This window comes from Equus asinus, chromosome 5, assembly GCF_041296235.1.
Source record: "Equus asinus isolate D_3611 breed Donkey chromosome 5, EquAss-T2T_v2, whole genome shotgun sequence".
Lineage (NCBI taxonomy): Eukaryota > Metazoa > Chordata > Mammalia > Perissodactyla > Equidae > Equus > Equus asinus.
In genome coordinates, this window is record NC_091794.1 from 36,310,142 (window position 1) to 36,325,997 (window position 15,856).

Here is a 15,856-nt window from a genome sequence, read left to right on the forward strand (position 1 = left end):
CATTCTATTTTAAACTAATAGCAGCTTAACTTCAGTTGCATTCAAAAACTCTACTCCTTTACAACTCCACTCCCCCTTATGCTGATGTCACAAGTTACTCTTTATATATGGTATATCCATTAACACAGATTTGTCTTTTTTAATGTTTTTGTCATTTAAATTTTATCCATCAGATTGCTATAGTGCAGGTTACTGTATTTGTATTTCTTTTTATTAGAGAACCTTATATTTTCATAAAGCTTTGTATTTCTGTCTACTGTCCATTCATTTCAACTTAAAAGACTCCTTTTAGCATTTCTTATAGAGCAGGTATAATAGTAATGAACTCCCTCAGCTTTTGTTTATCTGGAAAAGTCTTAATTTCTCCTTCGTTTTTGAAGGACAGTTTTGCCAGGAACAGTATTCTTGGATGACAGCTTTTTCTTTTAGCACTTTGAATATATCATTCCACTCCCTTCTGGCCTGCAAAATTTCTGCTGAGAAATCTGCCTATAATCCTGTGGAAACTCCCTTATAGGTTACTAATCACTTTTCTCTTGCTGCTTTCAAGATTCTCTCTTTGTCTTTGACTTTAGACACTTGGATTATAATGTGTCTCAGTGTGATTCTCTTTGGATTTATCCCAGTTGGAGATCTTTGAGCTTCTTGAATCTATATGTCTGTTTCTTCCTCAAATTTGGAAAGTTTTCCTCCACTATTTCTTTGAATAAGCCCCCTGCCCTTTCTCTCTCTCCTCCTTCTGGAATTCCCATGGTGTGTATATTGGCCCAGTTGATAGTGTCTTATAAGTCTCTCTTAGCCTTTCTTTTCTTTTTTTTTTTTTTCCCTCCTCTGAGTTGATGATGTCCAATGACCAATCTTCAAATTTGCTGATTCTTTCTCCTGCCTCATCATGTCTGCTGTGGAACCCTTTAATGAACTTTTCCATCCAGTTTTTGTATTTTTTCAGCTCCGTTATTTCTGTTAGGTTTTTTTTTTTTTTATAGTTTCTCTCTCTTTGTTGATATTTTCATTTTATTCCTGCATCATTTTTCTGATTTCACCTAGTTGTCTGTGTTCTCTTTTAGGTCATTGAGTATCCTTATGATAGTTATTTTGAATTCTTTGTCAGGTAGCTCATAGATCTGAGTTGCTTTAAGGTCACTTTCTGGAGTTTTATTTTGATTCTTTGATTTGGCCCTGTTTCCTTGTTTCTTTGTATGCCTTGTAATATTTTCTTGGGAGTTGGACCTTTGGAAAAACAACCGCCTCTCACAGTCTTTGCCTACTTGGCTTTGTTCGGGTGAATACCTTCACCTCTCAAACTTCTGACCTCTTTCTCGCCTGGCTTCTGATTCTGGAACTGCAGCTCTGCCATACTGTTCAACTCTGTTTTCCGTGGCTTCCAGATTCTGGCACCAGTCCTGTCAGCCCTCCGAGTCAGGCGAGACAGAAACGAATCTCTCAGGCAGCTCCCAGACAAGCCAGAATGTTGAATTCATGGTTCAATCTTTTGTTTCCATCCCAAGGGAGAAGCCCTGGTGTGGGAGATTTCCTCCCGCTTGCTCCTTGTTATGCTAGATAGCGGAAGGAGCACAAACGTGCCTGCCAAATGCCACAAATATTCTGATCCCTTTTGCTGGAATCCCTTGGGTTCTCTAATGGCTTGGGGGTGTTGTAGCTTCTTGGTCAATCTCTAGAGTTTTCACAGAGGTGTTCTGGCCTGTCCATTGTTGTTAACTTGATATCTTTTTGGGGTTGGAGGATCTGTAGCTTCCTAGTCTGCCATCTGGGTAATATCGTTTTCCCTTGTGCCTTTTTTAAGAGCAAGGAAAACCTTCCTAAAGTCACCCAACAGACTTCTCCTCATACCTCGTTGGCCAGGTCTGCCTCATGGACCCACTTCCAGCCAGTCACAACAAGAGAGTAAAATAACCATGATTTGGCTTATGTTAATCAGAATTCATGCTCTGAGATAGGTGAGGGATTGAGCCTCTCCGAAAGCCCATGGCTATTGGTACCCGAAAAAAGTCTTCCATCTGTGAGAAAAAAGCAGGGTAATAGCTTTTGGGAGGCAACCACTGTGCCCACCTTAAGTGTTAAATTGTTCTTTGTCTCTTTTAGAGCTGAAGAGATTCCTCTGAAAATCTTGGCCCACAATGGCTTGGTTGGAAGACTGATTGGAAAAGAAGGCAGAAATTTGAAGAAAATTGAACATGAGACAGGGACCAAGATAACAATCTCATCGTAAGCTACCCATAAGATTAACTGTGCCCAATAATAGAGAATTTAAGCATTTTAATATGCCCAACTCATTCATCTGCTTTTCCATAAAATGGGAATATATAAGTGATGTAATTATCTCCCAGACCATCAAAACAAGTACATAAATAGTTACCAGTCAAACCTTTTCTACTGTGGATAAGATCTAAGTCACTACTGTGATTTGAGATAAGAAGGCAGGTATTCCGTACCACAGTGTGCAGTGAGGGAATCTCACCTCCTCCACCAAGACTTATTTGCGATCTTTCTGAGATTTTATTTTTCCTTTTGAAAAAAGGAAATTTCTCTTTTTTCCCCGGTGGCCAGCTTGCAGGATTTGAGCATATACAACCCTGAAAGAACCATCACTGTGAAGGGCACAGTTGAGGCCTGTGCAAATGCTGAGATAGAGATTATGAAGAAGCTGCGTGAGGCCTTTGAAAATGATATGCTGGCTGTTAATGTAAGTGCCTGATGCTTTCTTCTCTGCTGGTTTTCACGTGTGTTTTCAGGCAGGACCCAAGCTTCTTTAAGAGTAATTGTCATTCAGCTAATAAAGAAGCACCTTAGAATAGGTATGCAGAATTATTCCTGTGTTTTTTAGGCAAGGGCATTAAAACAATCAGGAAACCAACCAGGTAAATTATGATAAATGCACTGGACAAAATAGGATGAAGCCATAACTCATAATAAAATCATAACTTTGAAGAATGAGGAATTGCTTATGATGTAATGTTAATTAAGAAAAGAATATGTAAAAGTGTATATAACTAGGATAACAATTATGTAAAATAGCATGGATCAAAATGACTGGAAGACTTCATACAAAAAATAAAAATAGCTACTTTGTTAGGAAAGTGGGATTTTATTTTCCTCCTTTCCAAACTTTATATAATATTGTCCTATTACTTTTTAAATTTTAAAAATACATACTTTAAAATTAACTTCTGATTTTCATCTCTTGCTTATTGATCTGCTCTTTTAGATTGCACAATGAATGTTGTCAACCACCTAAGTTCTCACTAATACTTCCAGCAAACTGGTTTGGGTTTGTCCTTCCTGTTACTGCTACCTAGTTCCCATTTTATAATGGGGAGACACCAGTCTGGCATTGAGAAATCTTAAAAATATTTGTCCATCAGCAAAACCCAAGCTCAGCTCAGCTCAGAATAAATTTTTTCATTTTTTATTATGATTTTCTAACATATACAAAAGAGGAAAGGATAATATGATAAACCCTCATAGATATATAGTTATCAACTTCCGTCATTATCAACTCATGACCTGTTTTGTTTCATCTGAACCTTCATCCACTTCCCCACCTGCCTTGGATGACTTTGAAGCGAATCCTAGACCTGGTAACATTTCATAGAGGGACAAGTGTTGACAAAGAGCTATGTAGGTTAAACCCAGTTCCCTCATGTAGCCTGTTCCACAGGACCCTCTTACTCACGTCAGTGTCCTCTCCCCTACCTTCCCCTGGACCCCAGCTCAGCAGCCCACATCACATCGTAATTGTGGGACATGATGAGAAGATTGCAGTGTGACCTTCTCCCCCCATTTGTGTGTATTTGGCTGTGGAAGTATCATCCAGTGATCTCGTTTTCTTCTTTTGGGCTCTTGATGTCTTATATGAACATCTCTTTCTGTGAACACCTGAAAAATCTACAAAAGGGTCTGGGTGCTCCACACACCTTCACCTGAACATACATATACTTAGATTCATTCATGTCTGTACCGAAGTCATGCATTGACAGATGAGTAACAAAATCACTAGATCTTATATATCAAATGGGGTAAAGGTTAAGGATTCCACCTCTGGTATTCCAAACATTCTAAAAGAAGACAAGTTACTCGGTGACCCTGGCCACAGATAGAATAGAAAATGTTAGAGAACTGCTTAGTGTTCAGGGGACCAAGGTGGGGGCAGGTCAGACACAGGCCTGGGTGGGTTGCTCCATCCTTCTGCCTCCGAAGGACTGTGTGGTTAAAACTCACCCCCAGCCTATGTAAGCATCCCGTGTTTAAATGTGAAATAAGCAAGCAAGGTAATCATGAAGATGGCAACTAAATGGTGAAAAAGCCAAAGTTGTGAACAATCCTGAATCCGGGTAATGGAGTTTACATATGTGGTATCCTGGTGAAGGGTCTGATCTTTCCCTGGATAGAGTTGGAAAAAAACTTAATCCAGTTTGTTTTAAACATAGTCATTCAACAAATATTTATTGAATACTTACTATGTACCAGGCGCTGAGCACACAATACTAAGTAAGATAGCTTCTATCCACAAGGAAATTATGCTTTTAAAGGGGAAGCGGTAACAACACAGCTGATTCACATACCGTGTGATGAGTGCTATTTTAAGGAAACATAGGAGTGTTGAGATCACACAAAAAAGGCACTTGAGTTGAGACCTTTGGGGTGAGAGAAGGCTTCTTGGATGATGGGACACCTGAGCTCATGTGAAATCCACAGGATGAGTAGGACTTAACCAGGTGAGCAGGGGGAGAAGCACATTCCTTGCAAGGTGGACAACATGTGCAGGGGTCCAGAGGTGAGAGAGGAGCAGGATTGGGCTGGATGGGGATGAGAGGTTAGCAGGAGAGAGGCTGGTGAGGTCACCTAAGTCCCCAGGAAGAGCCTCGTTTGCTGTGTTACGACGTGTAGACACTCTCGAGGGTGGCCAGAGAAGCTTTGAAGGAAGACTGTGGTCAGGTTGAGGTTTGGAGAGCCCACCCCGGCAGCACAGTGGGGAAGAGGTCCACCGGGCCAGGGGGGAGCTGATTAGGAGACTCTGGTCCCAACCAGAAAGAGGTAGAGGTTGACCCAGGCAAGCTGGGCCTCTCTGGTCTCCTCCCCTCATCTTTTTCTCCATTTCTATTCCCAGCAACAAGCCAATCTGATCCCGGGGTTGAACCTCAGCGCACTTGGCATCTTTTCAACAGGACTGTCCATGCTGCCTCCACCAGCAGGGCCCCGAGGAGTTCCCCCCGCTCCCCCCTACCACCCTTTCGCTGTAAGTAGCTCAGCATTCAGAGGTTTGCTCGTGCGCTGGGCACCCCCAGGCTGCAGCATTACTCTGCTGTGTTGATCAGAGCTAAAGCTTTACTTTGGAGGCCATGCTCGTGATTAAATTGATTATAGAATGAATCCAGCATTTCTTAGGACTTCTTCCTAATGGACAGATTAATATTATTAAACCATCCTCTAAATGTGTGCTCTTAAACGTAGTATATATCATATCTAAGAAAGAAAGAAACTACTAGAACATTCATTAACTAGAAGCCTATTTATTGGAAAAAACCATTAGCTCAAATAAGAACCTTCCTGAGTGTTGTTCATTTATTAAAATATTAAGGTATCTGGATGACTCTGGGAGTTAGATGTCTGTATAATTCCCACCTCTGTCTACAAGTCACTTGCATTATATTTTATTAGTAGGCAGTTTTTAAAAGAAAATAATACAGGGTTTGTTTCTCAACACTTAGCACAATGCCTGGCATTTAGTAGGTTCTCAATAAGTATTTATTGTTTGAGTCACAATTAATAACAAAAGAAGAAATGCGATTTTCAGGAGTTTTCTACTTGTTGCTCCTATTCACAAGCATTATTCAAGATCAATACATTACCAAATTGGGGTTCAGGATACTTAACAGGTTGGTTTTTTTTCTTTCCTAATTCTTCCCCACACATATTGCTTATTTCTGAAGCAAACTGTCTTTCCCCCAATGTTTATACTGTTTAAATGGGAAAAATCAGGTTGGTGAACTCTACTTCATCCACTCCTTTCTTGTGAAAGGTGGTCTCCAGTGTAGGCATTGCCATGTGAGAATTCCTAGGAGCTCCTTGGGTTATCTGTAGAGAGCTGGAATGAACCCACTGTGCTTTTCTGCCAACAAAATACAGACGTGAACTGGCACCCGTGTCCTTAGTCTCAGGAACATACAATCTTGTTTATAGACAGTTCTTCTGAGTCATTTCTAAATCTTCAGGCCATTTCATTAGAGTTACATCCACTTTCCCTTAAACTGAAGGATAAGGCCGAATATTGAGCTGTGTATGTTTGGGGGGGGTGTGTGTGTTGGGGAGAGCTGGGGACGTGGCAGCTGTTATGGTCACGTGGCTGCTCCAAGGAGCAAGAACAACTATGACAGGTGCACGTCCCCATACATTTCCTGTAAGATTTGAGAATGACCGAGCTTGGTACAATTAAATGGCATTGAGGCACATCTCATTTCTTGGGAGAAAGTCTATATGTACTGCCCACAGAAGAAAACATCAAAAGCCAGGCTACCCTCTCTACCTAAATAACATAAGTGGTGCGAGAAAAAAGGTATAATAAAATAGACCACATCTAAAACTGATCATCTAAAATAGAGGTGAGCAAGCTACAGCCCATGGGCCGAGTCTAGCCCACCACTTCTTTTGTAAATTAAGCTTTATTGAAACACACCCATGACCAAATGGTTTACATATTGAATGTTTGTTTTCCTGCTATGATGGCAGAGTGGAGTAGATGTGATAGAGACCCTCTGACCCTCAGAGCCTAAAATATTTATTTGGCCCTTTACAGAAAAACTTTGCAGACCCCAAAACTAAAACAAGAGGAGAAGTTTTCATGTGAAAGCAGACTATTTTCTAAACTCGACAATAAGTTTTGCCAGTTGGAAAGCTTCCTTTACATCTGAGATTTTTACTAAAAGTAGTATTTTAAACTAAAACAGTAGTAGTATTTTACTAAAACATAGTTTCTGTTCTTTATAAATTAGATTTTAAAGAAAATCTCTTATTTAAGCTAAAAGCCATGCAGTTCTGATCTTGATCCCGTAGATCAAGATTAGATTCTGATCCAGAGCACGCAGTTGCCTAGCCTCTGTGACAACATGGCTCCTGCAGACGTCCCCTTCAGGCAGTTGCAGAAGCGCAGGCCCAAGGCGTGGAGGTGGCCATTGCAACCCACTTGTGTGGAACCTGGGAGAGGTCCCCAAAGCCACACCTGCAGAGTCTACACTATGGGCTGAGTGGGCTTCCCTGGTGGGCCCAGCCCACCTGAGAAGGACAGGGTAGGGTGGGGTGGTGGGGATACATTAAATACTTATAGAATATTGTTTTCCTGTCACATAGCCATTCAGATTTCAAAGGACTAGGGTATTTCTTGGTTGCACTTAGACATCACAAAACTTTACTGTTTTTGCTCTTGGCATCCAAGGGTGAGGCAGTCTGTGTACCTCCTTACAGCTGGCTCACACATGCGTGGGTTGGTCTCGAAACTCTGGAATTTTTAATGCATATGTGTATGTATGAAAAGTCATTTTTTATTATTTTCTGGTGACAAAAGTAATACGTACGTAGTATTTAAGAAGTAAATAATAGAGAAATATAGAAAGTGCAAGGTTTTTCTTAGTCTAGAGATAACCACTGTTTCAATGTATACATGTGGGTGTGTGTAATACAATTTATTTCTATACAAATTGTTTATATATATGGTATATATATTCCAAATTTTCAGTCTACAGTGGAAATCCTTGTATATATATCTTGGCTCTCTTATCCAGTTATTTCCTCAAAATAAATCCCTGGAAATAGAATTGCTGGAGCCAAATAATGTATACATTTTATATAGAGTGTATCATTATAAAATATATAAATGTTGATACATAATATATACATTTTGATTCATAAAGGATTTACTACTTTTCATTCCCATCAAGAGTATGTGACAGAGGGATTTTTTTCTCCCATATCCTCACTACCAATATACTTAGTTCTTGCAATCTAGTACATTAAAATATACATTTCTTTTGTTATTATGAGACTCAACACTTTTGAGTTGATTTGCCGTCTTATCTCCTTGCTAATAAATTGTCTTTCTGTATCCCTTGCCCGTCAGTCTATTGAGAGGCAGTATAGGTTCTGGAGCCAGACTGCCTGCGTTTGACTCTCTGCATCATCACTTGTTATTTTTAACCCTGTGCAAGCACCTAAACCTCTTTGCATCTCAGCATCCCTGTCTGTAAGATGGGGATAATAATCGTACACATACCACAGGGTTGTTGTGAGAGTTATTAAATACGTTAAAACCTGCACATAGTAATTGCCATGTAAATCCTAGCTGCCATTATCGTCTTTTCCCCCCCATCTTTTTCTTAGTGATTTGTAACAGCTAAGTAAATATGAAGGCAGTTAACCATTTATCATATTGTAAATATTTTCCACCGGCTTGTCATTTCTCTTTGCTTTATTTTGTGATGTCCCATGCCATAATAATTTAAAATAGACATATTTTGAACAAACGAACTACTATATGAAGTAAAATATCGATGTTTCCCTTCAGCTTTCCTTCTCTTACCCAGATTTCACCTGACAACACACCCCAGAAGTTTAGCACTGTTATGTCTACACAGTTTTTAAAAAATGTTTTCTTAACATATGTACAATGATATTATTCAGAAATACAAATGGAATGATGCTATACTTAGTGAATTACAAGTTTCTTTTTTACTTCTTATGGGCATCTTTCCATAGCTAGACCTAATTCTCTTTACTGGCTACGTAGTATTCCACTGTATGAATTTACTATAATTCTTCTACTGAGCACATTTTTAGACATTGGGATTGTTTCCAGGTTTGCTCTACTACAAATAGTGTCAAAACGAATATCCTTATACATAAGTCTTTGCACACATGTGTATGTCTGGAAGTAGATTCTTTCTAAAACTGGAATTATTGCGTCAAAGGGTACATGCATTTTAAATTTTCACAGATTTCCCTACAACAGAATTCATGGAGAATTTTAAGAATTAAGGTAGTTAAATCCACCAATTTAACTAACGTTTGCCTGTATGGATTTCTGGCCTTTGATGACATGCTAAGGAATAAGCCTTCTCCCATCCAAGACTGTAAAAGTATTCTCCTATGTTTTCTTAAAGAACCCCTGCTACCACAGACGCATCCCTTTTTTTGTGCTTTTTGATGAGGAAGATTGGCCCTGAGTTAACATCTTGTGCTTTTTTTTTTTTTTTCTCCCCAAAGTCCCAGTGCATAGTTGTATATCCTAGTTGTAAGTCCTTCTAGTTCTTCTCTGTGAGATGCTGCCACAGCATGGCTTCATGAGTGGTGTGTAGGTCAGCACCCAGGATCCGAAACAGTGAAGCCCGGGCCACCAAAGTGGAGTGTGTGAACTTAACCACTACACCACCTGACCAGCCCCCTCCCGTGTTTTCTTATAGTAACTTTTTGTTGTTGGTTTTTGGGGATTGTTTTTCATATTTATATCTGTAATCGGGAATTTGTCTTGACTTATACTTTGAGATAGGGATCTAACTTTATTTTTTTTTCCACAGTTTTCCCCAAGTCATTTACTGAATAATGCACCATTTTATCAAACAATTTGAAATGCCAGCTTTGTCATACACTAAGTTACCACTTAGTCATATTCCTGAACTCTGTTCCGTTCCATTCATCTCTCTACACTGCACTTCTTGTAGTTTTATACTATCTTCAACAGTTTTAACAGCAGGGTTATTTGTTTCTCAAAGAATGAATTGGAAAGAAGGCCAACTTTTACTACACTTGCGAAAATTAAAGAATAGATAGGGATTTTCTGGTTCCTTGAAGATTTTATAAAACCCATCAGTAAAACATCTGGACTTAGCCCCTTTTGTTTGGAGAAAGATCATTTATAACCTTTTCGATTTCTTATAAGTTTTTGACTTGGTTTTGTTATTTATATTTTCCTATAAAAGTATTCATTTCATCTCTCTTTTCATATGTATTGGCATAAAGTTGTACAAAGCAGACTGTTCCCTTTTAAATCTCCAAACCTGTGGTTATATCTCTCTTTTATTCCTAACATCATGTATTTGTGTTTTTTCTTTTTTTTCCTCGATCAACTTTGCTGGGGATTTTTCTATTTTTTAAATTTCTAAGTACTCGAGGGTTTCTTTTTGTTATCTTGAAATTATTTCCTGTACTTTGTACTCAGAGAATATTATTGGAACATTTGTGATTTTTGTGGCCTTTTGCATCATCAATTTTTGAAAACCATTTGGTTTTCAAAATGGTTTCTTGACATTCGGAAAGATAACCTTCTCTGACGGGCTCAAAGTTGTGTTTATAGCTGTAAAATCAAGCTTCTAATTGGTGGCTCAGATCCTCTATATAATTTTTTATCAATACGACTTACTAAATTTTGAGAGCAGTTTACTGATATTATTTAGTGGGTTTTGATCATATAATTCTAGAAATAATGTGGAATTCTAGTCCAAATTATAAAACTTTCTTTCATTATGAATATACAGTCTCATAATCTACAGTTACTTAGAATTAACTAAACTTTTACTGGTTTCTTTGCTCACTGCAGACAGTTTCTTGTGCTCCATATCCTCTCATTTTTTGAGGTATTGGTTTTTTTTTGTCTGGAGTACTTCCTCAAACAACTTTTTTTTCAGGAATAATATGTAAGTAACATAATTTCTAAACCATTCTTTTTCTGAAAATGGCTTTCTTTTCCCCTCACACATGAAGGAAAGTTCAACTGGGTGTCCAGAAATTCTAGGGTCATTGTTCCTTCAGAACTCAGAAAACATTACTTGTAGTGTTTCCTTTGTCAGATAAGTGTGATTCTCTTTCACCCTGATTCTCTTTTTTTGTAGGTAACTTCTTTTTTCTTCTGTCTGTAAGGTTTTTTTGCCTTCCCCCTTGGAATTCAGAAATCTGAATCTGAGCCCTTTGATCTGATCATTCAAGTTTTTCTTTGGCTCAGGAAAATCTTTTGCTTCTGTAATTAGTTTTCGTATCACTTCTCTTCTCTCCACTTCATTTCTTCCTTCCTGAGGTCCCACTTGATGGATGGAGGATCTGTTCCCTCCACTCTTCATGTCTCTAATGCCCTCTTTTTGTTTTCCATGGGTTAATCTTCTGATGCACACGTTGGCTTTGCAGGAGTGTCTCTTCTATGTATCCTGCTTTTATTGAGTTTTACTTCACTGATCACGTTTTTAATCTCCAAGATCAATCTAGTTCTCTGATTGGTCTTAACTCATAGCAGTCTACTCACGTATTAAAGCACTGTCCTCTTGAATCTCCCCTCTTTCGTGCTGCTCATTCTCCATATATGAATTTTAATTGTCCATTCATGCTTTTAAATACACTCAACAGATGGCATTTTAGAATCCTTAGGGGGGCTTTATTATAACATGTGCCATAGGCCCCACCTGAACCAGTGAATTCGGAAGGTTCCAGGTGAGGGCAGTGTTGGATGTGGTGGTTAAGATCCTGGGCTGCGGGATCACACACAGAGACTGTGCTCCAATCTTAGCTCTGCCTCTTGCTTCCTCACCAGTTTCTAGTCCCCATCAGCTCTGGAGGTTGTCCTATGAGAGCACGCAGGTGGATAAGCAGCTGCTGTGGGGAGGCACTTGGAAAAGCTGGGGCAGAACAGTGCCCCTTCTGAATCTTGGAAAGCTCTGCCCATGACACTGACTTCTCTGGCCAAGTCCACTGCCCTCGCCCAGGCCCACGCCCAGATCCCTGTTTCCTAGGGAAAGCCCCTGCCATCTTTGCAACAAGGCATCGTTACATTGAAGCTATTTAAGTATTTGAGCATAATTTGCAGTCTTAACCCCTGCCCTCTCCACTACCCCATTCCCACCCCTCACTCCTCCCGCCCCAGTTTCTTCATGCTTCAGAGTACTACCTCAATCATGCATCGGATGGTCACACATAACAGCTTGGAACTGAGGATCTGGCAGTTCTTCCAGGAAAAGCAGGCCCAACTGTTTGAGTTCCCTTTTCAGTTTTTACAAGTTTGGTGTATGCACCAACCTACCCCTGCAGTCAGTGTAGAGGAAAAGCAGATACCAGTTTCCCTCCAACTGAGAATTTGAAATGAACCAGGGGATAATAATGACCCCCCCACCCCCCACCTTGCTGCGTCACTGTTGGCAGGGGGTGGGCGCACACCTGGCAGGGGTGCCTTCACCAGACACCTCCTCTCTCCCTCCCCAATATCATAATGCTTTTGAAACACTCAAAAATAAAGTAGCTTCTCCCTCATAAAATAGCTGGGGACTCTCAAACTAGGACAGTGAGCCCCACTGCCATGTTGGGGTTGGGGTTACCTACTGACCTCCTTCTCTCAGGGCTGTTGGTTGGTCAGATGGCTACAACCTGCTCCCCTTAGAGAACATTTGTTCAGATCATCAACAACTCTTCTAATCATCATGACTAGGCATGTTTGGAAGCTCTTGCTTCCGTTGGAGGTTGTAGACGCCATGTAAGCTTGGGGGGGATGGGAAAAAGAAAGCGTGCTCTGAAAAGACACACACTTCATTATGAACATGTACTCGTTTAACACGCATTGATTCAGCCCACATGATGCCCAATGATAGAGTCTTCCATTCCTGTGACCTCATTGAATGCTATGTAACATCCTTCAGGGGCAGCCCTTGTACTTAGGGTCAAATCCAGGCCCAAAACAAGGCCCACAAGGCCCTGCGTGGTCTTGCCCTGCCTGCCTCCCTGTTGTGGTATCCTGCTATACTCTTACCTGCTTTCACCACACCGGCTTTTCTGTTTTTCAAACAGGCCAACCCCTTTCCTACCTCTGGACCTCCAAGAACCCTGCTTAGAATGTTCGCTCCCCAGTGCCGTCACAGGGCTCCATCTCCTTTGTGGGTCCCAACTCAGAGGTCACCTCCTCCAAGAGTCCTCCTTGACCACTCCAGCCGAAGTCGCCATCCCATCCCTCATCTATGCAGCTCCCTTTCCCCACATCGTCCTGGTCATCTCTTTCACAGTACTGTCTGCCTCCCCAATAGAACCTAAGTCCCGTAGTGGCAGTGACCATTTCTGTCTCAACAGCTCTGTGCCCAGCACCTAGGACAGTGCTTCACACATAGTAGATGCTCACATATCTTTTGAATGAATAATTGAATGAACCGCATAATGATATTAAAAATCCTTTTGTGGATGAGGCTCAGGAAGGCTGAATAAATTGTTCCCTTCTATAGAGCTAGTGATGCAGACTCTGGTCTTCTGAGTCTTCTGGCTCCAGAAATCAACTTATGTCCACAAAGTCTAGTGGCAGAAAATCAGCCAGAAATGAGCTTCTGATTGCTGAGTTCAGGCTCTTTCCTCACAATTTCCCAGCTGTAACTCATGAATGAAAAGGGGAGTGGGGATTGGTCCATTTCATCCTTTTACAGCTGATTCTCTCCCCTAACCCAAGTGGTAGATCTAAATTTGATAACAGTGTTTCTGTCAGGAGTATTTGAACTCAGAATAAGAGCTACACTGTGGCCAGTATATTCTTGGCATCACACAAGTGAGGCCAAATCACAGTTCAAAACAATTATTTCTGGGTCTGGCCCCATGGCTAAGTGGTTAAAGTTCTACATGCTCCGCTTTGGTGACCCAGGTTCACAGGTTCGGATCCCAGGTGCGGACCTGCTCTGCTCATCAACCATGCTGTGGAGGCGTCCCATGTACAAGGTAGAGGGGGATTGGCACAGCTGTTGGCTCGGGGCTGATCTTCCTCAATCAAAGGAGGAGGAGGATTGGCAGTGGATATTAGCTCAGGGCGAATCTTCCTCACACACAGAAAAGAAGAATTATTTCTGCTATGAGGGCTGTAGGAAAGGCTCTCCAGGCAAGGAGGGCAAAAGCATCCTTTCCCCAAGAACTTTGAGCAAAAAAGCTGCAGGAATTCTCCCCCCACACTCCATGGCCCCATGGCCCACGACAGGGATCTACACAGAGAAGGGTCTAGAGGTGAGGCTCTTCAAGAAAGAGACGGGGCCAAGGAAGCCAAACCTCTTCACTCAGCTTCCTTTCGAAACTAGAGGTTGCCAGGAGAACGCTGATATCATAGCACCCTCTTGTGGGCGTGAGGTGTCACTGCAACAAAGGATTGCGCTATAGTGATGATTCCCTTCCACAAGCGTAGCTTTGTCCTCCGGAGGTGCTCTGGGCACCTAGAGCACCCCTGGGGGACACTCCCCACTGTGTTGACACCTCTTCTTCCCCACGTCTAGAAGTCCACTCTCCAAGCTCAGAAAGGGGAACAGTTTCATTTTGTCTGTAATGAGTCACGAGGCGAAGTTGTGATCTGGAGCTCAGACTTCAGCTAGAGATTCAGGGGACGAAGGACACCATAAGACTTTCTAAAGGGCCCTCAAATGAAAGCTAGGTCCCGTAAGTCCAAGCCTCACCCTCGTCTTACCACTGTTGGACGGTCCTCCTGGGAGGCTGTGTCGTAGGGTCGTCCTGAGGGGTTGGGCCCATGGTGCTCAGAGCCGTTCAACCCCTTTTCCCGTAACAGGCACGTCAGTGTTTGCTTGGCCTTATGTAAAGCACAGTTAACTAGACTGTGCTGACTGGTCAATGGCTTGCCCGTAAGAATATATAAAATCAGACATATTCCTGCCTTGCAGACTATTGTGAGGATGAAAAGAGTTTATGAATAGATAGAAAGTTTCTACCACACTGCCTAGTACACAGTAGGTATTCAATCAAAAGCAGCTACTTTTAAAATGTTATTTTTCTAATAGCTCTGTTTTCTTCTATCCGCATCTGCCTTCCTGTCCCATGCTCGCCCTCCCCACACTCACACACAATATATTTATTCATTCATTTTCTTTCTCTCTTCTCCACCTTTTTTTTTTTTTTTTAAAGATTGGCACCTGAGCTAACATCTGTTGCCAGTCTTCTTTTTTCCTTCTTCTTCTTCTCCTCCCCAAAGCCCTCCAGTACATAGTTGTATTTTCAATTTGTGCTATGTGGGATGCTGCCTCAGCATGGCTTGATGAGCAGTGCCATGTCCGCGCCCAGGATCCAAACCAACAAAACCCTGGGCCGCCGAAGCAGAGCACGCAAACTTAACCACTCGGCCACAGGCCCGGCCCCTCAAGCTCTTTTTCAGTTTCTCCATTCTCAGTCTCTCCGTTCCTTCTGAGACTCTGATGGAGCTCACTGATCTGACTTCCCAGGAGCACATTTGCTTGTTCCGAATAACTCTTGGTTATTGTCCTAGCACTCTCTGCTCCTTTGTATCCAGGGTTCATAATGCCCCAGAAATAGAAGCCACTGGTCCTGCCTCTTGACCTGAGGACAGGTTAAAAGAGTGTGTGGCGGGTTATCACTCCTATGGAGAGATGCTAGGAAGCCTAAAGCATGGCTCAGCCAGAAGTGATCAACATTCAGCCCAGCCCAGTGCTCGGAGGGGAAGTGGAGCAGAGGTCTGAGCTGCAGAGGGACAGGTGTGCAGATGCGACAATGGGGCCAGGTGATGGTGCAGAGACCTGTGTCACGTGTGGGAATCTTGCCTCCATGAGGTTGGTGAATGACTTAGAGCACCAGCTGACTGACTGTTTCTCTCATACTGCAGACCCACTCCGGATACTTCTCCAGCTTGTACCCCCCTCACCAGTTCAGCCCGTTCCCGCATCATCACTCTGTAAGTGCCCCTCACTTCAGCGCCATCCACCACTTTTCCCTCTCCTGTGCCTGACACCACATAGTCCTTGGCAGACTGGCCAGTGGATGTTCACAGTGTGAGTGTTGGGTGCTGTGGTTCTGGGTCATCCTAGGAGGGACACATCAGAGGGCATAAGCA

The 15,856-nt window shown here is 41.9% G+C and overlaps 1 protein-coding gene across 2 annotated transcripts in view; it reads left to right on the forward strand.

Annotated features, from left to right (window-relative positions):
* The window catches only part of IGF2BP2 (insulin like growth factor 2 mRNA binding protein 2), a 147,848-nt gene that overhangs the window by 119,538 nt on the left and 12,454 nt on the right, over positions 1-15,856 (forward strand). The window contains exons 8-11 of one of the 2 annotated variants that reach the window (XM_044771240.2): positions 2,104-2,226; positions 2,569-2,704; positions 5,129-5,257; positions 15,629-15,697. In XM_044771240.2, coding sequence (XP_044627175.1) covers positions 2,104-2,226; positions 2,569-2,704; positions 5,129-5,257; positions 15,629-15,697 — 457 coding nt within the window. The remainder of the gene's footprint in view (positions 1-2,103; positions 2,227-2,568; positions 2,705-5,128; positions 5,258-15,628; positions 15,698-15,856) is intronic. The other variant, XM_044771241.2, reaches the window with a different exon arrangement.